The sequence below is a fragment of the Dermacentor variabilis genome, chromosome 1, assembly GCF_050947875.1.
Source record: "Dermacentor variabilis isolate Ectoservices chromosome 1, ASM5094787v1, whole genome shotgun sequence".
In the NCBI taxonomy this organism is placed as follows: Eukaryota; Metazoa; Arthropoda; class Arachnida; order Ixodida; family Ixodidae; genus Dermacentor; species Dermacentor variabilis.
In genome coordinates, this window is record NC_134568.1 from 105,861,628 (window position 1) to 105,885,775 (window position 24,148).

The 24,148-nt window shown below is 49.0% G+C and overlaps 1 protein-coding gene across 5 annotated transcripts in view; it reads right to left on the bottom strand.

The window, feature by feature from the left end:
- Positions 1 to 24,148, bottom strand: part of LOC142582501 (uncharacterized) — a 148,446-nt gene that overhangs the window by 97,260 nt on the left and 27,038 nt on the right. For all 5 annotated transcript variants that reach the window (XR_012828451.1, XM_075692305.1, XM_075692315.1 and 2 more), the window contains exon 4: positions 1,064 to 1,146. Coding sequence is in view for 4 of the 5 variants with exons in the window: in XM_075692305.1 (XP_075548420.1) it covers positions 1,064 to 1,146 (83 nt within the window). In the remaining variant the exon portion in view is untranslated. The remainder of the gene's footprint in view (positions 1 to 1,063; positions 1,147 to 24,148) is intronic.

The window sequence follows — 24,148 nt, forward strand, 5'->3', positions numbered from 1 at the left end:
ACGTAACACGTGAGCTTAGGAGAAAAGCACACACACGCAAAAGTTACATTGACAAAGGCTCGTTCACCTAGCGAAACATCAAAGAAATATACTATGCATTAACAACGTACGTCGTGCTCTCTTTTCTTTGGAATTAAACTACCGTGGCCAGCGTGAATATATATAAATATATATAATATATTGTGTGTGTGTGCGTCCAGCCATTCCCCTAGAGATGCTTTAAAATATTGAGCAGTCCGGGCGACACCACCATCTATAGCCTTTCCGTGGTGTCATGCGCTGTTGCAGTAATGATTATCTGAGCCTAGTTGATTGTTTGTTATTAAACACACATTCGCACACACTAAGACAGTTACATTAGATGCTAGCGAAAAAGTCAACCTGATAGCTTTTGTACGAAATATTGCCAGCTGAATAAGAAATAATCAAAAAGGCCACCGCCATATTGTCGCGCACTGACGCCACCGTTGCTGTCTTTCGCTAGCTAGACGGTAATTGAGCGGGTCGGTATGCCGTGGCGATTTTCACCGCTACCGAGTCGTCTTTACTCCATTTTTTTTCGCCTACCAAACGGTACGCAGAGGGTTTCAAAAGTGTGCTTTAAAACAATTCTAGTCCGATTCAGTGTTCGCCTCTCCTGTACAGCTTAGAGAATTCCCGCCCAGGGAGCCTACCATGCATCCAGGCACACCGTGACTGCCGGGAACTTGATGCCCGTGCGGCTGACCTCCCACTGGACCACGCTGAAGTCGTAGCGCAGGTAGCTGCTTACCACCTGTTGGCTCTGGTACAAGAAGCCGACGAGGCAGCCTACAGCGACCAGTGCTTTGGCTGGCCTGATGACCATGGTCGACTCGATGGCGCGCCTGGCAACGGAGTGACGCTTCGCGATGGCTGCCCGGTCCGGGGCCACGTCAGTGGGGTGGCGCTTTGTCGCAGACGATCGGCACGAATCGATTGCCGACCGTAATTGGGAGACGTCGCGAAGTAACCGGAGGCAACTAATTTCATTGGCGCCATGCAGTCGATACAGCCCCGAAGTAGCGGATACACGTGCACTCACGTTGTCGGTCCGTGTACGCAGTAAGAGTTCCCTTTCCCTTCTGTGCCCCGCTTTCCGGGACACTCCGTGCGCTCTCTAGACAGCTGGAGGGAATAGAGAAGGAGAAATTAAGGAGGCGTGTTGGGCCACAAAGACATGGGTCAGCATTACAACGAAAGCGAATTAACACGCGCCTATACAGAAATGTCCGCACAGTCGTCAGCTGTGTGCTTTTCATATATATATATATATATATAGTCATATCATAAGAAGACAACAAACACTGACACCAAGGACAACATAGGGGAAATTACTTGTGCTTAATCAATGAAATGAAGAAACGATAAATTAATGGAAATTAAAGTGGATGAAAAAACAACTTGCCGCAGGTGGGAACCGAACCAACAACCTTCGCATTTCGCGTGCGAAATGCGAAGGTTGTGGGTTCAAGTAATTTTAAGCACAAGTAATTTCCCCTATGTTGTCCTTGGTGTCAGTGTTTGTTGGCTTCTTATGATATGACTAATAAAAATCGGGCCCCTCGGTTAACCCCCTTTCTTCTCGTTTATTACATAACGAGGGTCTCGAATCCGGCAACATTGATGCCTTCAGGTAGCATATGTGGGTTTATTGACCAGTTGCCTTCACCCAAAAAGATCAAGTTCTCGTGACACCTGCGGCAAGAAGGACGTTCCACGTCCGCCGCCAAGGTCTGTGAGTGGTGGCGCTGGCTAACACACCCAGGGTTCTACTAGGACACATAAATACCCAAGAAAGTGGATGGGGAAACAGCGCCGCGGTAGCTCATTTGGTAGAGCATCGCACGCGAAATGCGAAGGTTGTGGGTTCGGTTCCCACCTGCAGCAAGTTGTTTTTTCATCCACTTGAATTTCCATTAATTTATCGTTTCTTCATTTCATTGATTAAGCACAAGTAATTTCCCCTATGTTGTCCTTGGTGTCAGTGTTTGTTGGCTTCTTATGATATGACTAATAAAAATAGGGCCCCTCGGTTAACCCCCTTCCTTCTCGTTTATATATATATATATATATATATATATGCTTGACAATATAATTATTTACAAGATCTATACAACGGGCAGAAGACAGGCATACAAGATAGAGCCCGTGCGCGCGACTATCGGCGATCGTCGTCTTCGTCAGTCCTCTCATAATCGTTAGCTACTGCAGCGCTTCGTAGCATGACCCCCGGAGGTGAAGGCGCTGTCCCAGTGCTTGGTAGGTGTGAGTGATATCGCTACAGGCGAGCGATAGACGTGAACGATGTCATAGGAGGATCGCGGTGTGGGGGTATCGAGAGCTTGTAACTCGTAGGTAACGTCTGTCAGCTGACGCAAGACACGGTATGGGCCTGAGTAGGGCGAAATCAGCTCCTCACAAAATACAACTCGCTGTGCTGGTTTCCAAATAAGCACGACGTCACCATCCAGGGTTAAAGTGGGCATCGCGGAGACGAGCGTCACATATGCGTCGTTGCTTTTCTTGGGAAGTGGTGAGACGCAGGCGTGCAATCTCACGAGCCTCGGTATATAGCTCTAGATATGGCATCTCGGGCATATTCTGACGTTGTGTCGGGAACGGCTGGGAGGATCGTGTCAAACGGTAGTACAGGGTCTCGTCCATACAAGAGAAAAAAATGGAGAGAAACCAGCAGAATCATGGCGGGACGTATTGTAGGCGAATGTGACGAACGGCAGAGCGGCATCCCAGTCACGGTGGTCGGTGGAGACGTACCGTCAACCGCAAAAGTTTACGGGACGCAGGATCTGCCAAGAAGCTTAATTCTGGCGAAGCGTGGTCACACGGCGTCGAATTAAATGTTCCATCATGTAGCAGCCTCCGCCACCTACACAGTGATTCATTAAATTAGGAGTGCCACGCCTTCACAGTGCGCGGATACACACAGGGGAAACCATATCCCGCAAACTTTTGATGTTGACTGTACATAGCGAGCGTTTCTGTGATAGTTCTATTGAGTCGCTCTGTGAGGCCGTTGGTTTGAGGGTGATACGCCATTGTAAACTTGTGCTTTATAGCGCAGGTGTGCAAGATGTCCTGGACAACCTGTGAGGGAAAGTAGCGGTCCCGGTCGGTAAGGAGTTGTCGGGGAGCGCCGTGTTGAAGTATTACTGCGTCGACGAGGAATTCAGCGACGTCGGTTGCACAACTGGTAGGGAGAGCCCGTGTGATCGCGTACCGGTGGTGTAGTCCACTTGTTCTCACTAAGCGATAGAGGAAAAGGGCCAAGGAGATCAAGACCAACTCGAAAGAATGGCGCAGATGGTATTTCAATGGGCTGAAGACGGCCAGCTGGTAGGGCTCCTGGTTTTTTGCGGTGCTGACAAGATTTACAGGAGGCGACGTAACGGCAAACGGAACGGTAAATCCAGGGCCAGAAGAAACGACGCCAAACACGGTCATATATGTTTGAGACTACCAGATGACCAGCAGTTGGGACATCACGCAAAGCAATGCGTGAAACTGTGCGCCATGCGCGAGACTGTGCAAGCACAGTCTCACGCACATACTTGGGAACGACCAGTACAAGTTCAGAGCCATCAGGTTACATGTTGTAATGGTACAATATGCCGTCTTGTAGCACAAACATACGCGAAGAGGGGAAGTTGGCAGGTCCGTCAGGCTGAGAATTATGTCTCTCAGGTGAGGGTCGCGTCGTTGCTCATCGGCGATGTCACCAAACGCGGTAAGCGCGAGGACGCAAGTTGACTCGCCGGTCTCTGGCTGGTGCAGTGGGTCTACTGGATGATGTGACAAGCAATCAGCGTCCTCATGGAGTCGGCCTGTCTTATACACAACTGTGTAAGGCTACTCTTGGAGCCGTAGAGCACACCGACCGAGTCGTCCAGCTGGATCTTTTAAAGACGAAAGCCAGCATAGGGCGTGGTGATCGGTGATAACCGTCAAAGGCCGTCCATGGACGTAGGGGCGAAATTTACCTACTGCCCAAACGAAGGCGAGGCATGCACATTCGGTGATCGAGTAATTGCGTTTGGCTGGGGACAGAAGACGGCTAGCGTACGCAATGACACGATCGCAACCATGTTGTCGTTGCGCCAAAACAGCGCCGATACCGTGGCCGCTGGCGTCGGTGCGGACCTCCGTTGGGGCGGACACGTCAAAGTGGGCGAGAATCGGTGGCGACGTGAGTCGCGTCGTGAATGCACTAGCTTGGTCGGAAACCCAGGCAGAAGTCGCATCTTTCTTAAGAATTTCCGTTAGAGGGCGTGCGATGTCAGCAAAATTTTTCACGAATCCGCGGAAGTAGGAGCAGAGGCCTACAAAGCTTCGAACGTCGATTGCGCAGCTTGGCACAGAGAAATCCTTGACCGCGCGAACTTTCTCCGGATCGGGACGAGCACCGGAAGAGTCGACGAGATGTCCAAGCACAGTTTTCGTTGCCGGCGGCCGAAGTGACATTTCGTCGAATTGAGCTGAAGTAGCTCGCCTTGCGGAACATTCAAAGAACTGTCGAGAGGCGCTCGAGGTGTGTGTCAAAATTCGGCGAAAAGACAATGACATCATCGTGGTAGCACAAGCAGATTGATTGAGAAGGAGGGCGTCCACCATACGTTCGAATATGGCGGGAGCATTGCATAGCCCAAATGGCATCACCTTAAACTGGTAGCGCCCATCATGTGCAATAAACGCCGTCTTTTCACAATCCATGTCGTCAACTGCAATCTGCCAATACCCGGAACAAAGGTCTATCGAAGAAAAATACTTGGAACCACTGAGACAGTCAAGAGCGTCATCGGTCCGAGGTAAGGGGTACACGTCTTTCTTTTGTGACTTGGTTAAGATTCCAGTAGTCACAGAAGCGCCAGCTGTTTTCCTTCTTTCTAACGAGCATGACAGGAGATGCCCATGGGCTTGAAGAAGGTTCGATGATATCACAGGCAATCATTTTGTAAACTTCCTTTCCTATAACTTGGCGCTCAGCGGAGGACACACGATTGGGACGTCGGTGTATGGATTTGGCATCACCGGTGTGAATCCGATGCTTGACAACTGTTGTTTGGCCCAGCGGTCGGTCATTGAGATAAAAAAATGTCTTGGTACGACATGAGCAGGCCTAGAGGCGCGTGTACGTGTTCGGCCGGAAGGTCCGTACCCAGGGTTCTTTATCGGGGGGGGGGGGGGGCAACCCAAGGTAACTCTTCCTATGCAAGTGTGGGGGAGGGGAGGTCGCTTTACTAGTACAAATGTGAATAATGCCCACCATTCGCCATAAAGACGCGTAAATCCGCAAAAGAGAACTGAAATAAGGTGCACCTCACAGGTACGCCTGTGAGATACACCACTTCTTTACTTGGGAAACAAGGAAGCACATCAAATGGACTCGCGCATGACAGAAGCACAGAAAGAACGCTGCCAAGAACAAGTAAACAAGCGAAAGTAAAAAATTAAGAGTTCTATAGCGTTTTTTGAATTATCCCTGGAAGAAACATATATGTTTGCGGAATAATCACAGTTCTTTTGGATCCCTCGTTTACTGCTCTACCAATTTAATGCGAAAACCGAGCCGAGTTGCTATTTGGGAAGTTGCGTAACGATGCGTGATCACCAGTCCCGTACAATCGCGTAGAGCGCAGGACGCTTCTGTTCTAGACGTACTGCGGCCACCGCGGAAGGTTAGAAAAACACTCACATTATCACAGCAGAGAAGTGGCTACGTCAGGCGGCTCCACTGATAACTGTAGAAGCATGATTCAAAATACACGGAATTATTCTCCACTTCCGGTGGCCTTTTCTCTACTTCCTTTTTTAAATAAAGAGATGTTGATCCATAAATATTTTCACAAACAGTTAAATTTGTTAATTTTCGCTTTTCATTCTTGTTTGGCTGTTGCCTTGGCTCTCTTTCTTAGTAGATCGCTTAATTTCTCAACTGCTTGAGACTCTTGTTTTCAGTTGCCAATTTTGCACGAAAAGTGCTGTACAATTAGGGAAAAGCCAGACGAGGTAACAGGTGACAATGATATTGTTTATGGTTTTATCGGATTGCAAGGTCTGGTGATAGACGCTGTTTGGCATTATTTTATTTTCCAGCTTCTCTAACCCATATAGCGGGTTCTGAGGATCTGCCAGCGTAGCGGCGAGCCGTGACTCGAGGAAATAATGAAGCAAAAGGAAAAGTTTAACGCTAGTGGCATTTTCTCCGGCGGCAACTCGTTCTTCGAGCATACAGACCAGCTCACTGCGAACCGAATCCCTTTCCTTGTCCTTGGATCAGTCAAAACAAAAAAAGGTTGAACTAAGAAAGCAACAGCGATGCGTGTGATCGTTGACTAGATGGTGACAACTGAACTCATCTCGAGTTAATCGCTCGGGCACCGAATCGATGAGAAAACTGGCCTTCACGCCCCAGGAGATGCCGATAACTACCGCCATACAAAAGGAGTGAAAAAATTGACAATCATTACACTCTGTGAAGATCATCACGCCAGCGAGAGCTGACCACAGTCAAAACTCTCAAACGAAAAGCAAAGTGCTTCACCCACGTATGGGGAATGCTCAACGCCTGCTTCCCCTCCGCCGCAGGTCGGCCCGACGGTAGTGCAATGCCAGGCCCACCCGCGGCGGAAGTGAATCAGGCGTTGAAGCGCTCCCCATACGTGGGCCCCATACGTGGGAGCTAGGTACGTGCCTGTCCGTGGCGATCATCTTCGTTATGTTATCCAACATCGTGGGGTTATCAATAGCAGCAGGAGGTGGTGCAGCAGGCTCAGTTAAGACGGAAACATAATAGTCGGAAGCTGGAGCTGCGGTTGCAAGAGAGATACCCTGGGGTATCACTTGAGGGCTTAGTCCAAAATTCACAATAGGGAGACATGCGGCATTGCCCTTTATACTGATGACCGAGTGCGGGAATATGACATTCTGCGAACAGAGGACGGTAGTGTTGGCCGACACGATGTAATCGCCGTCGTACACAGGGGGATCAGGAGAGACGCCGATGTCCGTCACGGCGAGATGTGGTAGACGAATGTAATCGGCGGAACACAGACTCAGCGCAGGATCGGAAGGCTCAACAGCATAAGGTAAGGCAATTTGGATAACCCCTGCAGAACATCCAATAAGAGCCGAACGTGCCGAGAGAAAGTCAAGTCCTAAGATGATTACAATGTGGGCACTGATCCAAGACGTAAAACAAAATTGAAGTGTGGCGTCCGGCGAGAGTGACACGGGTGGTACACCACCCAGCAATAGCCGGACTCGCATCATCGGGTACGCGGACTGCAGCGATCGGAGCAGGGATAAGAACTTTCTTCAGACGAATACTGAGGTTTGAGTTCATCACTGTATGTGGGCGCCGGTGTCCATGAGTACGGTGACAGGTATACTGTCCACGTCTACTTTGATGAGGTTGTGATGTCCAGGTAGTGTGAGCAGAGGAATTTCGGGTCGGGTCGTCGTGGCAGGCTCACCTCTCGGAGCTGCGCCCGTCAGTTTTCCGATGATCGGCGGGAGTACACTGTAATCTTGGTAACCTATAAGTATACCTATAAGCATGAGTAACGAATAAAATAACGGTTACATCCTCCGTCCTTTTGATGTTTTCATTATATTGCTCATACTAAGGTTACAATGACGAAACTGAGCGCGACGGAAGCTGTTTATTAGTTACATTGTTCTGCTGCCTGCATGTAACCTCTATATTGTAACCTATAGAATTTTAAGTAACCTTTAACCGAGACCCCACGGAGACTTTATATAGGGAGTGGAAGTTCGCAATTTACACATTAACAAAGCGCAGGATAAGTTACCTGCGTGCACACATGGTTTATCCACTTGATAAGCACGTGTACGGGTGTTCAGTCGCAATTTTGCCTGAGAGAAAATTACTCATTGAGCCGGCAGAGCCGCATATCGGAAGTAGGCCGCGGGAAAAGAATGTTCTGCAAGAATAATGACGATTCTTGCCGGAAGTACAATCACCGACTGAGCAAATATTATATACAATTAGCGCTTTTCACAGGCCCTACATGTGTCCTGCACAAAGCTATCTCGTTGCCGCCAAAGGCCGCTGCCGACACACGCCACCGCAAGGGTTTTTGTTCTTGTTTGTTATGAGTCTCGCATTCACGGATTGGGGAGCACTTTTGACATGCGTTTAGTTTATCACGTGACAAAATAATGCTCCTCTGGCACTTCTCCCTTCTTCATGAGGCGAGAAAAAAAGAAGCATTATTATTATTATTATATGGTAGGAACCTGGAAGGCCCTTTTGCCATGTTTACTCAGTGCGAATTTGGTTAGGTGCATTCATGGAGCAAGCTCAATCGCAGACTGATGTACCAAAGTTTTCCTCATATTACCCCCATCCAGCGCAATGCGTCGTTGCCTAGAAAGCGTCAAAAGAATTTAATGAGTGTTGCCCCAACGGAAGGTGTATTAATTGAGCATTTTTAGGAAACAATCTCTGCAGCCGAGGTGCGAAATTGGAGCAAACAAAATACAATCATTAAAACGCTTGGGGCGTTTCTCCCATTATTATTTGTGTACTCCGCAACGGTGCGAGTAAACGTCTGCAACACGCCACATTTCGCTCTATTGTACAGCGGCAACACCGTTGGTGCAACGCGCCAATGCATGACAGCGCAGCAAACCCAGCGCGGAAAAGCCGCACACAGCCGCTCCGCAACCGGGGACCCGCATAGACAGATGAAAGATACAGTTGTCTGAAGTTGTACCACCATGATGGCAATAAAGAATGATTATGTTCAATGCGGCAACATTGTTTACAAGAGCGCACTATGTACACAAATTTGTGTTTTTGTTTTACCCTCAACGAACTTCTTTTTGTTTTAATATGTGGAGCCGGATCTGAATGTCCGAATCGTGCTTCAGTTACTGTACTTCAGTGCAGAAGCAGCGGCCATGTTGTTATGCCATCTCTCCGCGTGCCCTTATATAGTTCCAGCATTGCATGACGGGACGTAGTTGCAAACATGGCGTTATGAGGTGTGCATGCGTGCATGTATGTTTTGTTGCTGGTTTCGCGCCAATTTTGTCAGTGGCAATGGCAGTGACGGACCTGGACTTGTTTGGGAAAGCACGCGGCCACTGCAAGGAGTCATTTTGTGACTGTGAGCGCTACAGTGTCCTCAGTTCGGCGAACATTCGGTTTGACTACTGTGACCACAGCCCCGGATAGCATGGAAAAATAGACGAACTTGGTAAGTGTTCTTGCATTGTGCTGGTTTGTCTGTATTCAGTACATAACTAGGCTGCAGCTTTTCTTTCATTAGAGGGGAGGGAAGTGAAAAAAAAAAGAACGCAAAGGGGTAAGCAGCGATTTGCGCGGAAACGCATCCGTGTTTCTGCCACGGTCAAAACGGAAGCTTTAAAGCCGAGACCACACGTACGCTTGCGGACGCGCGCAAGCTCGCGACCGCGTGCCTAGTACGTGCCGTGTCTCGCGAGTGATGGTGGTTTGCATCCACAAATATGCGCGACAGCGCGCGCTCACTGGGCTCACGGGCTCACTCACAGACGCCTTGGCAGGCGCCGCTTCGTACTTTGTTATCGACAGTATTTCAAAATGCTTCAATATCTATAAACCTAATCAGGGTGTCTACCAACCGGGAAAACCGGGAATTCTCAGCGAATTTGAATAGTCTGGAAATACTCAGGGAAAACTCAGGGAATTTGTGCTTCTATCAGAGAAAATTAGCTGTAATTTTATTTAAAGATAACCAAAGTCGTGTTAATGTTGGCTCCAGTAACAGTAACAGACGAATCGTAACGAATCGTCGTTGACGCCGTGTCATCGGCACAAGGTATTGCCAGACTCGTTAACGACCGATTTTCCAGAAGCCAGATTTTTGGGCATGCCCGATAATTCGCGCGGCTTCGCGGCGCTACCACGTGCTCCATAGAGTCAATATATATTGTCCTGACTGCAGGTCTGAAATAGAATTAATCAGAGCCACCACCCCCGCCATTTCGATTGTGTCGCCGCCTGGAACCGGTGCTCTCGCACGCCGATCCGCTGGCAGCCGTAGCCACCACTGCACAAGGTTAGGCCTAGCTGCTTCTGCGTTTGCTAGCTTCTTGCCGCGCGGTGCCATGTTTTTCATTGAAAGAATTCGTCGCTGTCAGCAATGGCACTGACTCCACCTTTGTAATCTTCGCGATTGGCTTCGAAGCTCGCAAAGCACGACGCATTGTGCAATGCCGGTCTCCGAAAGTTAGCTTCGCCGCAATAGAAGAATGTTACGCGGTGAAGCATAACAAGCGTAGGAAGGGGCAATTGTCACGGGACACAGTATGTATTCCTTAATTATACACACGTGCACCCCCGTCTCCTGTCACAATACGAGCACCGATATGCCTAATAAGTGTACTGGCAGGCCTTAAGAGCTTTTTCGAACGTGCCTGTGGTAATTTGAGCCCTTAACTATTTCGTTACCGCGAGAAACGGGTAGTTTTTTATAGGTCTCGGAAAAAAAAAAATATTTACCACTACAAATAATATTACAGCAACATAGCGTGTTGTGCATCATGAAATTTTCTTTTCAAAAACATACGTTGCCAAACAAATTTTTTAGGTAAAACATAAGAATTCTAGAAAGCACCATTTTTGCTGCCAGTTGATAAAAATAAAAAAAAAACGATATCTGATAAAACATTAATAATATCAAAGGAAATTCCGAATATACATTTCAAAGATAACCGAGGAATAGTGTCTGAAAAAGTAAATGCTCAGTACACCGCCATTCTTCGGATACAAAAAAAAAAAAAAAAAAAGGAAACTAAGACCAGTTCATCGCTCATGGCATGCGGTGAAGCAGTTCCTGGATTTTGTGAAGCATAGGAGCACTCCGCATTTTCCCCACAAAGTGTATGGTATTTGTTCATCTTTACGGTCCTCGTAACACATTTCGCAGTTCCGTCTTTTCGGCATCTTCTGAGGATGGTCCGATGAGGAGTCCAGGGAACGCACTTCACCAGTTCGTCTAGAGTCATGCACCTCTTTCAGGACCAATCGCTCTCAGCGTAGCTGGGCAACTACAAGATTATGCATCCAAGCATATCTGTTTGCATTTTTTTTGCAGATTGTCTTTATCACTTCTGCAGAGAAGAGTAGAAAGAAATCCCACGCCGTTGCAAACTGTCTTGCGCTGATCCGCAGTGCCGGGTCGAGATGTGCTACGGGTGGCTATCTTGGCGTGAATGGAAGTTTCTTTGCTGCCGATGGCAGCATATCATAACCAAGCGAAGTATACACCCTGAAGATGATCAGGAGAGCTCTCAGGTCGTGCAAGAAGATTGGCAGATAAGTGCGCACAAGGAAGGAGACTGCTCAAGGCCGAAACGAAAACTCGCCGGTGAACAGTTGCGGATGTCCCATGCTGACTCAAAACATCGTCGCCGTAAGAGCTTGAGTCTGCTTTTCTGTCATCTTCGGAATCATAACTCGAGTCCTCGTCACTAAATGGAAGTGCGGGTGCAGCATAGTTTCGAGCACGACGCTTTTCTCGCGACCAAGCCGCGCGGGATGACGCCGTGGGAGCCACTTTCAATAACTGCGCAGTGACACCGGCAGCGCCCCTTGCCTGGATTTTACGAGAGGAGCGAAACCGATACTCTTGGAAGCTGGTTGAAAAATGCCAGGTCCACATGCTAGACATGCGGCGGACTTTCAGAAATACACTTTGGTGGAATAAAACGACTCGGACTCCAAACCTAAGCTCATTAGTGAACAGCTGGCGTCATTTTCGATTAATTGTCACCGCTCAGCATTGTCGGACGGGAAAACCGGCGATATAATTTAATTCTTCACTTACTGGGAGTCATTTAATTACAAAATTTTGATGCTAGTGCAGTGTAGACGCGAGTGACATGATTTTTTCTGAAGCGCAGCAGGTGACGGCCACGCTTCTTTTCGCTACAACATACGCACATTCGTTCGCAAAAAGGTCCATCGAAAATCACATCACCGGAGCGTGAAAATTTTAACTGATTATGAAAGTTCAGTGCCTGTACTAACTACTGGATGGCCTTAAGTGGATAAAACGGCTCCAACATGTCGAAATCGGCGATCTAAAGTGTTGATCACCGCGGATCGATTTTAATATGCGTGGTAACAATAAAGTTAAAGACATGCATTCATTTTTTTCGGACTGCCTGATTTTTCGGATGTTTTCGCAGCCCCTAGGGAGTCCGAGAAATCGAACGTTCACTGTACGACTGACGAAGAGGATGCTTCAAATGATCCATGGGGCGCACGCGTGACGGAAGGAGGATGAGAACAGAAGGGACCGATGCGCTGAGGAATTAACGAGAAAGGAAGCGTGCCGCCGCCTCTTTGGAGGAGCTTGAGCTCAAGAAAACAAAGCGTTGGCTGACGCCGAGATGCAGCTGCCCCTCATCCAAACCAAAATAAACCCTTTAAAGCAGTGAAACTCAACACTGAGTACATTGTGTACGGGCTGAGAGTATGTCAGGACAGTTGAGGTTGACTTCCCAACTGCTGAGAGAGAATCTTAGTTGAGACAAAGTTCAGGCCTCATACCGATGAGCTTGCTATCAGTTGATAGATTTAGCTCATATTCGAAAATATTTACTTCTGTATGCATCTCCTTTTCATTCGTATTTGAAAACGTCAGACTTGATTCGGAATGGGTTTTACCATTTTTTCCACTGTGCATTTTACTACCACCTTCTTTCTGTTGTCTTTTTGAATAAAATAGATATTACTGCTTACTATTCAAACTGGATTAAATTATTTTTTCGTTTCAACATGTTTACTAGAGAGTGACAGCATCGGGCAACATGGTGTCAGCCCGTCTTGACATAAAACAAAGTTCTGGCTCATTCAGGGAATTTTGCAGAAGTGCTCAGGGAAAACCTGGAAACTTCAGGAAATTTGGAAATGTCAACTTGGTAGACACCCTGGTAATTGTTATATTTTTATAGGTGTTAGATCAACGCAAAAAGGAAAGAAGAAGCACTTTCTTGCATGATATAAATCCGCTTCACTGAGAGTTGAATGTTCCGCGCCGTAACTGCGTAGCCAGGCGCGCTGACGAGAGGCGACCCAAGCGCGCGATAAGAGAGAGTAGCTGTTCCCCAAGATCACGCCGCGTTTCGACGCGTACGAGCCATGCCGCGCCGTCAGCGCATGCGTGGGCGCGTGAACGCGAGCTTGCGCGTGTCCGCAAGCGTACGTGTGGTCTGCCCGTCCACGTTACCGGCACGCGCCGTTCGCGGGCCGCCATTCTACGGCGGTTTTCCTCGCGAACGGCGAGGTTTACTTTCCGTAAAGAGCATATAACTATATGATGTGGCCGGGACCCGTTTGTGCGGCAGCCGTACAGCGAAGTGGCCAATCAGCGACCAAGGAGTGGTCGTTCTGGCAACGACGGCAGCCTTACCGCCGCTCATCGCTTGGCGGCGCCGATATCGTCTTTTTCCGGTTCACCTCAAAGCGAAAGGTGATGGCGCTTCGGAATGAATCACCGACGCTCACAAGCCGCAATATTTCATACCGTTGCTGTCGCTTTTCGCAATAATTATGCACAATGCAGAAAATCCCTTGCATATATACGTGTAACCCTATGATGGCATATAATGTGTATCGCATACTTGTATAACTTGTTTCAGGGGTTAACTCGCGCACGTTCGTTCACTTTCAATCGCTTTCATCGAGGTTCTGTTCGTCATCGCCGGTTTTCGCGAGACGTTACACATCCCGCTTTCCGTACAACCGCCGTTCCGCTCCTTTTTTGTTTGAGGGAACGTTTTCGCTCCACGTCTGTCTTGACGGCATATGTCGAAGAAAATACGCTAATATTAGCGGCGCCGTCGACAGCGATGCGAGCACAGCCGCGCCCGTCGTCTATACTGTCGGTAGCCGTGCAGTGCAGCTGAGCTGGACAGGTATCGGAGCTCTCGTTCGTCTTTAACGTTTGACAGTGGATATCGTCTTTCGTAACATGTACAATGTACGCATCACTTTATGTAGTGGAAATCATTTTGCGGGGATTTGCATGGAACGGGAACTGCAGCCGATGTTTGCGTTGCCGGTGGCACGCAGCTTCGCGGTCATGGATTGTCCCGTCGGTCATGCGGTGGCTTTGGCGGCGGGCGGTGCGCCGGCCGCATTTCCGTCTACATTGGACACTTCTCGCGCGGCAGCCGTTCTGCGGCACTGGAGGCCGGTTTGCCGTTAAGGGATATTTACCGCTAGCATGAACGTGCCTTTACTTGATTTTACTCGCAAGCGGCTTGCACGCGGTGCTGCCGACCGCTGCCTGTGGCGTTCGCTTTTAATGCGTAGGCATTGTTAGGCTACTTCCCCAACAAATATGTCCGTAACTTAACGTCTTTCCCATAGGAATACACATGGCTTCATAGGAAATACGTAGGATGCATATACAGGGTGTCCCAGTTAACTTGGACCAAGATTTTTAAGTACCCCAAGAGCTCTAGAGAAATCGTACCGACTGCATAGTAGCGGCAGTCGTATGTACAGCCAGTATTTTTTTTCATCACGAAGTATTACTTAATTACTTTTAATTAGCGAACTTTTTAATTATTGCTTGAATCGCAAACATAGCAAACACATCAATTACAAAGTTGTAGGGCACCTCAAATAACCTCCTAATCAAGCATTTGTTTGGTGCTCAGCTTTGCCTCGTTGGTTTTTCCGAGAAAAAACAAAAGCGCGCGAAACATCCGAAATACGAAATAGATACGCGCTCGCGCGCCGCTAATCAAGCGCTCCCAAGCGAACAGCCACGGATGCACGGCTTTACCAGCGGCAGCAGCTCGATACAGGGCGTCACGCTATGTGACATTGGTCGCGGCATCAAGAGAACACGCCGCTGACGCATTGATAAGCGTAGCGGAGCCTTGTACGATGCGGCGATAATAGAATGCAGCCGTATATCATTCAATGGTTGCTTGTAGGCGCTTGAATAGCGGCGTGCGAGGGCGCATCTATTTCGTATTTCGCGTATTTCGCGAGCTTTTGTTTTTTCTTGGAAAAAACAACCAGGACCACTTCAGCACGAAATAAACGATTGATTCGGAGGTTATTTAAGGTGCCCTACAACACTGTAATTAATATGTTTGCGATTCAAGCAATAATTAAAAAGTTCCCTAATTTAAAGCAATTAACTAATTAATACTTCGTGATGAAAAAAATACTGGCTGTAAGTACATACGACTCCCGCTACTATGCAGTCGGTACGATTTCTCTAGCGCTCTTGGGTTTTTTAAAAATCTTGGTCCAAGTTAACTGGGACACCCTGTATATTGGTATATAGTGGATAACGACTCGAGGACACAACCTACAAAACATGTGGGGGCTCGAACCCTCGACCTTCCAAGTACGTAGGCTGTCGAACCATCGACCTCCGAAGTAGATAAAAACTGATATCCCGAACCTTCCAAGCATGCACGGTATCGAACTCTCGACCTCCGATGCATATAGTGTTTGAACCCCGATATTTTACGTGTGGTGTATTGAACCGATGGTCAGTACTGGTTAAGCAAAGCTCAAGTGATGGTCAGTTATGGTCAAGCGATGGTCAGTAGTACACAATAGAGATGAGCAAGTGGCACAATGCTTCCAAATGCTTAGACAACTCCGGTGAAGTTTCTGCAGATTTTTTTTTAGTTGTACGGGTGCACGTCATTTTGCAATATCGCACAACGTCGCCGTTTCATTATCGTGGTTTATTTGTATTGCAATACAATAACTTTTTGCAGATGGTAGGTAAATTCATGACCACAGCATTATATATTACGATGGGCGTGCTACCGTAATCACTTGGACGCTTACGAAACATGTTAACAAAAGCTTTGTTGACAAAGTAATCGTGCTTGTAAAATCCTATACTAGCGTGCTAACCACACTTCTGCATTACATTCTCATTGCATTGCATGTAGTGCTGGCTTCTCCCGCGTAAGGTCTCGTCGTTTAGGGCGATCCCGTCGCGGGTGAGGGTCGTATGTATTTGTTCTAAAGGGCATGGAGTTTAGTTCTTTATCTGTACCCTCGAAGTTGTCTGCTATAATTTGGAGCTTCTTGTTATTCTCAGTACGTGTGCTCATTGGGTCTAGCATACTCCGTAGTATTCACCTCGTACTGGTCGTTCCCAGAGTTCCTAATAGGGTTCCGCAAAACATCGCCCACTCGTTTTTAGCTAGCTCGTTGGCCATGGGCTTGCTCTGCCAAGAGAGCGATGCGTTGTCTCAGGTGTTTGTCTAGACGTTGTCTTTTCCACCTCTTGGCCAGTTTCCGCCGCTATTGACATAGGTTCACCAGGTGAGAGTCTATCACCGGTGCCTCCGCTGTGCGGACCATGGACTCCGCCTTTGTGGTCCTCGCGATTGGCTTAGAAGCTTGGAAAGCACGATGCGTTGCATAATGCCGGTTCCCGAAAGTCAGCTTCGCCCCCGTACAGAAATGTTGCTTGGTGAAGCGTACGCAAATGTACTGCAGTGAAGCATAACAAGCGTGGGAAGGGGTATTGCCACGGGACACAGTATGTATTCCTTAATTATACACGCGTGCACCCGGTATTTCCTGTCGTAGTACGAGCACCGATATGCCTAATACGTGTACCGACAGGCCTTCAGAGCGTTTTCGAATGTGCTTGTGGTGGTTTGAGCCCTTAAGGGCAGTAAATGACTTGCATTTATTTTTTCCAACTGGCCGATTTTTCGGACGTTTTTGCGGCCTCTTTTGCAACTGACTGTGCAACTGACCAAGAAGATGCTTCAAATGGTCCGTGGGGCGAACGAGTGGCGGAAGGAGGAAAAGAACAGAAAGGACCTATGCATTGAGGAATGAACGGGAAAGGAAGCGTGCTGCCGCCGTTTTGAAGGAGCTTGAGCTCAAAAAACAAAGTGTTGGCTGATGCCGAGATGCAGGTGTCCCACATCCAAACCAAAATAAACTCTTTAAAGCAGTGAAACACAACACTGAGGCGTCGTACGCGGGCCGAGAGTCTGTCAGGACAGTTGAGGTTGACTTACGAGCTGTTGAGAGAGAATCTCAATTGTGACAAAGTTTGCGCCTCATACCACTCGGGTTGCTATCAGTTGATAGAAATGGCTCATATTCGAAAATATTTGCTTGTATGCATCTCATTTTTATTCGTATTTGAGAATGTCCAACTCGATTTGCAATTTTTTTCGAAGACATTTTATTTACTGTGCATTTTACTCACCCCTCCTTTCTATTCTCTTTTTGAATAACATAAACACTACTCCTTAGTATTCAGTATGGATTAAGTATGTTTTTAATTTTTTTCATATGCTTGCTAGAGAGTGACAGCATAGGACGATATGGTTTCAGCCTGTCTTGACATAAAACATAGTTCTGCTTCACTCAGGGAATTTTGCAAAGGCACTCAGGGAATTTGGAAATGTCAACTTGGTAGACACCCTGGTCCGGAGTTGGTCCAGAAGGGTGTCGGGGGAAAGTGTGGAGTTGTGAATGAGGCGTGTAATGTGGTGTTGTGATGCTGTGCGCGAGTGTATGGGGCCAACAAGGTGCCGTAGGAGTTGCTATGCGTTCTTGGTTGAGAGGTTGCCAGATATACTGTTGCACACCTGACCCCAGTTGGAACGGCACGGCTCTTCGGCGTGTGCAGCGACTTTTGTCTGTAGCGTGGCCAGTCTTCATTTTAACTTTCTATTATGGTTTTGGCTTTTCCATCTCTCTAAGATGCTGTGGTGTGCCTCCCAGAGGTGGGCTAGGCGAGCGTCCAGTGTTGGGGTGTCCGGTGACGTGGTAATGTGTTGTGTGTGTGCGGTTATGTCGTTTAGGAGAGATGTGACCCAATTATTGATGTCTTGTATAGGGGTGTCTGGGTGTTCTCGGCGTGCTGACCGGATTGCATCCCATTTAATAAGATTGTGGCTGAGGAGTCGAGGGCTGTGTTGTGTGCGAGGTATTTGGATGGCGACAATGTAATGTTCGCTTCCGAGTGTGTGTTGCGTCGTGACCACGAGACACCTTTGAGGCAACAGCTGAGTTTAAGGTCCGGACTAGTATTCATCCTTACACTGTTGCCGATTCGGGTTAGTATGTGAAAGTTGTCATGTGTAGTAAGGCGCACGTCTTGGATGGTAGTCCAAAGCCTGCGACCCCGTGCTGTGGTGTACCGATGACCCCAGTCCGTATGCTGAGAGTTAAGAGGAAGCTTTAGCTCGGGCACAACTACGACGCGGCCTATTTAAATATATGTAAAATGCAAAAACGTTTTTCTGATCGAAATAACCCCTGGACTGATTTTAATGAAATTTGTTGCATTTGAGAGAGAAAGTAAAATTCTAGTGACTGTTGGAAGCGGAATTTCGATTTAGGGCTTGAATTTTGTTTGAAAAATTTTCAAATATTCGACAGTTTGAAAAATATAGAAGCACGGAGTTTACAAGTTCGTAGCTCTGCATCAAGAACAGATATCGCGGTTCTGTGAACGGCATCCATTAGATCATTCAAAGCGGACAAATTCGATATGTCATTTTACATCTTACGTGAATTTGTTACGCTGTTTACAGGGGTTCTGCAAAAGCTGTATTTCCGCAGCTGTGTGTTACCAGTACTCACATATGGGGCAGAAACCTGGAGACTTACGAAAAGGGTTCTGATGAAATTGAGGACGACGCAACGAGCTATGGAAAGAAGAATGATGGGTGTGACATTAAGGGATAAGAAAAGAGCAGATTGGGTGAGGCAACAAACGCGGGTAAACGACATCTTAGTTGAAATCAAGAAAAAGAAATGGGCATGGGCCGGACATGTAATGAGGAGGGAAGATAACCGATGGTCACTAAGGGTTACGGACTGGATTCCAAGGGAAGGGATGCGTAGCAGGGGGCGGCAGAAAGTTAGGTGGGCGGATGACATTAAGACGTTTGCAGGGACAACATGGCCACAATTAGTACATGACCGGGGTAGTTGGAGAAGTATGGGAGAGGCCTTTGCCCTGCAGTGGGCGTAACTAGGCTGATGATGATGATGATGATGAAATTTTTCAATATTCACGTGTAACATACGAATTTTGTCCCCTTTAGATGTACTATTATATGCAATTCCCAGAATTGTATTATCATTTTTTGTTGTTGAGTTACATAGTTGTAAGCTTGATAGTTTCGTTCTTGAAAATTTTCGATTTTTGCCAATTTTTAATAAAACATTGACGACCTAACTAAAAAATTCGAAATCAAGAGTCACTATATTTTAAGTTTCTTTTAAATGCAACAAACCTCGTTAAATTTGGTGCAGTGGTTGCCGAGAAAAACTAATTCTCATTTTACATGTATTTAGATAGGAGCACCCAAGCTAAAGCTCGTGTGCTGAGTAGGGGATGAGTAGGGGATTTCGGCCCGCGATGCGATGAATTTTCTGGAGTAGAGTATCGAGAGTGGGTCATGGGGGGCTTGGCGTGGGGTGCGGCATATGTTGGCAATAAAGATCGGAGGTGTATTACGTTTCATGGGGATGATTTCGATGAGGACACACGGGGTGTTGGAGGTGATTGTGTGTTCTTGGTACATAATGGTGCGATGTATCAGTGTGGATACCCGAGGGTTATCGCGGTGGTATCTGAGTGTACTGCGTGGTAACTGGGAAGTTTGGCTTGGTGTTGTGTGTCCTGCAACAAAAGGAGCTTAGGTATGGCAGGGAGGGTAGGTATTAAGAGCTGCAGCGGCGCTTGCTTGCCCCGAAAGCCGCGGCAGTTCCATTGGATTAGTGATAGGTGGGTAGAATTATCCCGGTCTGCCATATTGGAGCGTGGGTGGGGCGAGGATAGGTTCTCTTGATGGTAGGGGATGTGGGATAGGAGTAGTAGGTATAGGTGTAAGGATGGAGGTAGGGGACCCCTCATGTGAAGAGCTGATATTTGTCTCTAGCCTCTAAAGGCGCGTCTCAAATTGTGCAAAAGTACGTTCGAGAGTTAGGCTTAAGCGTGTGAAAAGTGTGTCCATCTGTTGCTCAAGGCGAGAAGATAGCTGTTCGGCGAGTGTTGGGAATTAGGTTTCGAGGCGCGCCTCCAGAGCTACCAATTTAGCGTCAAATTTGGATTTCAAGTCTTTGAGATGAGCTTGATGATGGTCATGCGAGTCCGATGTGCTTTTCTTTTTATGGGGGGGGGGGTGAGGCGGGTATGGCAGGAGCGGTGGGTGACTCCACAGTGGGTGGGAGGGAGGAACGGGGTTGTGTGTTATATGTGTTGTGAGACGGCTTACCTCCACACGCAGAGCCCGAAGCTCCTGGTCACGGGGGTCCGAGGTAATTAGCGGGGTGTTGCTTGCCAGTTTTGTGTTCACGTTGGGCTTCTTCAGCTTGGCGGCCCATGTCGGTCGGTCCGAGCTCTTGGAGCGCCCTGTTTGTTGGCCGGCAGATGGTTCCGGGCGTTCGGATCCTGCACTGCGCGGTGAGTGGAGGTCTACTCGTGGCCGGGATCGTGCTTCGCGTTCGGAGGCGGGCTTGGTTGTCCTATGGAAGTGGCGGTGCTTGCATTCACGGGTCCCGGAGAAGTGCGGGCCTTGGCAAATGATGCAGACTGGAGTGCATGTTGGAGTTGGCTCCTTCGGGTGTAACTCGCCGCATCTGGGGCACTTGTGTGTCCTAGGTTGGATACAGACATCCGAGCGGTGGCCTATGTTCCGGCAGTTACTGCAGGTCTCGATCCTTGCTGTATAGGGCGTGCACAGATGCAGTCCTCCGCCATAAACAATTTTTCGGGGCACGATGGCTTGACCTAAGGTGATGAGTATCGAGCGTGTAATTCCCATCCGTCGAGCATCTAGTATAGTAGTGTGGGGGTTGTGGGCGATCATGTCTGCTAGGAGTTCTTGCGGCGATTCTTTCCAGTAGGCATTCGTAATAACTCTCCTAACTGAGCCATCAGGGGGTGCAATATATGCCGCCATGGCATACTCAAGTTGGTCGTAGATGATGTGCTGGAGTTGTATGAGCTTGAGAGCGTCATCTTGATTCGCCGCAGACACTATGCAAGTGTTATTGACGGGGTGAATCCGAAGTGTCAGCGTAGATGGGTCGATCAGTGCAGCGGCCTGCACGATAGCGGTGAGGAGGTAGCGTGGCTAGAGCATCGTCAGGTCAAGGCCTCCCTGGGAGCGGAAAACGACTTTGTATTCGTCTGGGGGAAGAGCCGGCAGTTGCTTGACGTTTTTTGCAGCTGTACGCGGAGCGCGCGTAGCTGCGTCGAGGAGCTGTGTAGTGCGGGAGCTGCGGCGGTCTCCCGCGTTTCCCGCGACTGACTGCGTCTCCCGACCGGCAGGATCGGCGTTTGAACCTTGGGTCGCTTTTCTGGTTTCCCGGTGGTTCGCCTGTGTTCTCAGGGCTTGGGTCCAGTCCCGAGGGTCATACTGGCTCGGGTCCATGTCCGTACCTTGCACCTGAACCTCCATGCTGGTCACAGTAGAGGGAAGTTGCGTCCCGAGGCGTAGCACGGCAGTGACGCAAAGGGGCCGGGTTTTCGTGCCTGGATCACACAAGCCTCAAGAGGGGTCAGTAGAGAGCGCTCACCTGTATGAAAGCGTCGGTGTAGTTGTGCGCACTCGAGATATCAGGTGGGGAGCCGAAGCGAAGAGGATCCAGCGGCCAGTCCCTGGAAAAAGGCGGTCGGTGGGAAACGGCGAGAAGGCCGCTTCCCATATGACTCCCGGCGAAAGCGTCCCCGGCAAGGGCGGTCGGTGAAGGTCGCGTCGTCTCGGTGGTTGCGGAGCGCGCCGAGGACACGTGCGCTCACTCCCGCCGACTGATTGGAACTGCCGCTCACGCAGAGCGTTCGCAAAGGGACTCGGTTGTGGTCACGGACTCCCGGGAAACATGTCGCATGTTTCTCAAGGGGCACGTGACTGTGGGTAGCTTCGCGATAATTCCCAAATCTGTCGCCCACCGTCATCGCCTACTCTGGTGGCTGGGACACTCGGGGTACAAGGGAAAGAACAGGCTAACGCGTTAGCTCGAGGGTGTACCAACCGAGCGACGGCGTCCTCTTCTAATCCCAACCACTCGCACTATCTTTCTCAAAGTCCCGTCAGTTTAAATGCCAAAGACATCCTTGCTCGTCAGCGCGGAGTCCGCAAAAAAAAAAAATACCCGCTGCCTCACCCACAACTTAGCGGGGAAGAGGCCGCAGATTGGCGCAAAATACAGATTGGAGTATCCCCCCCCCCTCTAAAATTGCTAAACCCCATGTATCCCACTCGCTATAGGGCCAACTGCCCTTAGTGCGGTGGCATACCCACCCTAATACATGTAACCTGGGAGCGCACTAAGCGCCCTCATAGGCCAAATACAGATCGTAGGCAAAATACAGATTGGTGTATCCCCCCCCCCTCTAAAATGGCTAAACCCCATGTATCCCACTCGCTATAGGGCCAACTGCCCTTAGTGCGGTGGCATACCCACCCTAATACATGTAATTTGGGAGCGCACTAAGCGCCCTCATAGGCCAACTAGCAATAACACAATGGAGCAGTGGGAGGCACAGCTCGTGCGTTTCGACTTAGCAGGACAAAATCCCTTCATTAGCCATTAGCCAGTGGGGCCCTGGACTGGGGGCTCCGACCACACCTCCTTAAAATATCTTCCTGTCAAATAAAGTCTCTCTCTCTCTCTCTCTCTCTATATATATATATATATATATATATACATATATATATATATATATATATATATATATAACGGAGTCGGCAGTCCTGATGCTGACGACTGGCTCCGCTGATACGAACGTGTCAGCACCAGTCACAGGTGGGATCCGACTATTATGCTTGCGAACGTTCTTTTCTACCTCGACGGAGCTCCACTTGCATGGTTCCAGGCTCACGAAGAGGAGATCTCGAGCTGGGATCTCTTCAAAGAGAAGCTCCGCGACCTTTTTGGCAATCCGTTCGGTCGCCAAGGCAATGCCAAAAAAGCCCTTGCCACACGTGTACAGACGTCGACCGAGTCCTGCGTGTCGTACATTCTCGACGTCTTGGCCCTTTGTGCCAAGGCTGACCCGACCATGTCTGAGGACGAGAAGGTTAATCACGTCCTCAAAGGCATTGCTGACGACGCCTTCAATTTACTGGTGTTTACGAACGTCACCAGCATCGATACGATCCTCAAGGAGTGCCGCCGTCTCGAGCAGGCTAAGAGCCGCCGGGTACACCAGCACATCACGCGACTTCCTAACACAGCTGCTACGTCATCTTGTGACGACCTCTTTCACCAGCCGTCTCGATGTGACAACTTGACCCGCATCATTCGTCGTGAGGTCGAAGCGGCACAACAGGCGGCCCGGCCCCTTCGTTCCCATCGTCTGATCATTCTCCGGTGACAATCTCCTTGATACAGGCCGTCGTCCGTCAAGAGTTGTCCTACGTCGGCCTGCAGTCCATTCGTTCCCTACGCTCAGAACCTCTCTCTCTACGCACGTCCCCACCGCGCTCTTCTTACTCTTATGGACAGCGCAACCCTTCCGAATGGCGAACCGTGGACGACAAGCCGATCTGTTTTTACTACCGACGCATTGGACATGTCGCTCGCCATTGCCGCAGCCGCTGGACTTCTCCGACGCTCTATTCTTCTGATTACCACCCTTGCCCCTCTAGCGCATCCTTTTCCTTCGCTCCTGCTATGCCCGCTGCATCATCTGACCCTGCGACACCTTTGACACGACCCCGCTACTCCCGCTCACCTTCTCCCTCCCGTCGTCAATCTCGTTCACCCCCGTCACGCCGTGCTCCTTCTCCGACCTACTCGCCGCACCCCCGACAGGAAAACTAGATAGTGCAGCTTCTGGAGGTGAAGCTGCAATGACGACATTGGCACGAAATCCACGAACAAGAATCTTTTGGACGTTCTCGTCGACAATGTTCCTGTGTGCGCGTCGATTGACACCGGGGCGCATGTGTCCATTATGAGTGCTGCTCTTCGCCGTCGGCTCAAGAAAGTTCTGACGCCCGCCCTGAACCGAGTTGTGCAAGTCGCCGACGGAGGGACTGTCGCTATTGTTGGCATGTGCTCTGCCTGACTCACCATTGCTCAGAGACACACCGTCGTTCTCTTCACCGTCAT